Source organism: Trichinella spiralis, assembly GCF_000181795.1.
Source record: "Trichinella spiralis strain ISS 195 chromosome Unknown Scfld417, whole genome shotgun sequence".
In the NCBI taxonomy this organism is placed as follows: domain Eukaryota; kingdom Metazoa; phylum Nematoda; class Enoplea; order Trichinellida; family Trichinellidae; genus Trichinella; species Trichinella spiralis.
Genome location: NW_003527356.1, coordinates 1 through 947, shown reverse-complemented (window position 1 = coordinate 947; position 947 = coordinate 1). Strand labels below are relative to the sequence as shown.

Below are 947 nucleotides of genomic sequence, written 5' to 3'. Positions count from 1 at the left end.
AGATTCTATGTGACACAAGCAAATGTTCTGGTCAATACTTTGTTGCCTAATATCTCAACACACAACTTTAACTCTATGCAAAATTCTAACTTTACAAAACTGCAATGGCATTTAAAACCAGATAGGCAGCTATCACGTTCCTTAACAGTATTTTTGATTAATACAAAAGAAAAATGTCATTTTGCGCAAATTTTTTGTAAACTAATAATTTCATTATTGAAAATTAAATTTCATCAAATAAGTTAATTATGAGCTGTTTAAAATTCTTTGAAAGTCACCATTCATTGTTCAGGTATGTTGAGTTTTTGGTCAGTTCGATCTGTATTATCACGTAAATCAGGCCAACAGACGTAAGATCAAGTAGCAGAAACACAAGAGCTAGAGAGAGGATTCAAAGAAGCACCACAAAGAAATTAACGGAAATAAGTTTTATTATCACGCAAGGTACTTTGACAAACACACACACGTACACTTATCTATTTGTATATATATATATATATATATATATATATATATCCACACAGTAATACAGTATAATGAATTTCAGGTTTCAACATGAATTCTTCATTTCATCAACAGGCAATCAACAAGAACAACATATAGTAGGTAACTTAAACGCAAACAAATATCACAACTAGGAATACAGCATTAAGCAATGAGCAAGAGGCTCAGCAATGACGACAACTCCGTGAAGAAGTGTCTGCCCATTGTTTTCAACGTTCCCATTATATTCTACTTCCAAATCAACAAAACTGAGAACTTCACGAAAGCCATTCACTCTTTTGCTGATTATGAAAGACATTAATCTGGTTGTTGCTTACTCCCCATTCGCCTTTCTATTAAACTTCCCGATAAATTAACGTACCACCATTTTACCATCGTACCATCGTCAAAACTACATGGAGATGTACCAATGTCTTTTAAGTTCACCATACTGCTGGTACTTA

At 33.1% G+C, this 947-nt stretch overlaps 1 protein-coding gene across 1 annotated transcript; it reads right to left on the bottom strand.

Annotated features, from left to right (window-relative positions):
• Positions 1-634: 634 nt before the first annotated feature.
• Positions 635-933, bottom strand: Tsp_13879 (protein YIP5). Its single transcript, XM_003370856.1, has 2 exons — positions 866-933; positions 635-785 (listed from the first exon to the last, which is right to left on the bottom strand). Exons 1-2 carry the CDS (start codon positions 931-933, stop codon positions 635-637), a joined length of 219 nt encoding a protein of 72 aa, XP_003370904.1.
• Between the last annotated feature and the right edge of the window lie 14 nt (positions 934-947).

Excerpts from the sequence above, each read along its gene's own strand:
- Tsp_13879 (XM_003370856.1), bottom strand. The coding sequence starts at position 933 with ATGGTGAACTTAAAAGACATTGGTACATCTCCATGTAGTTTTGACGAT. Across the intron at positions 786-865 it reads GGTACGATGGTAAAATGGTG|CAAAAGAGTGAATGGCTTTC; the intron begins GTACGTTAATTT and ends TTTCATAATCAG.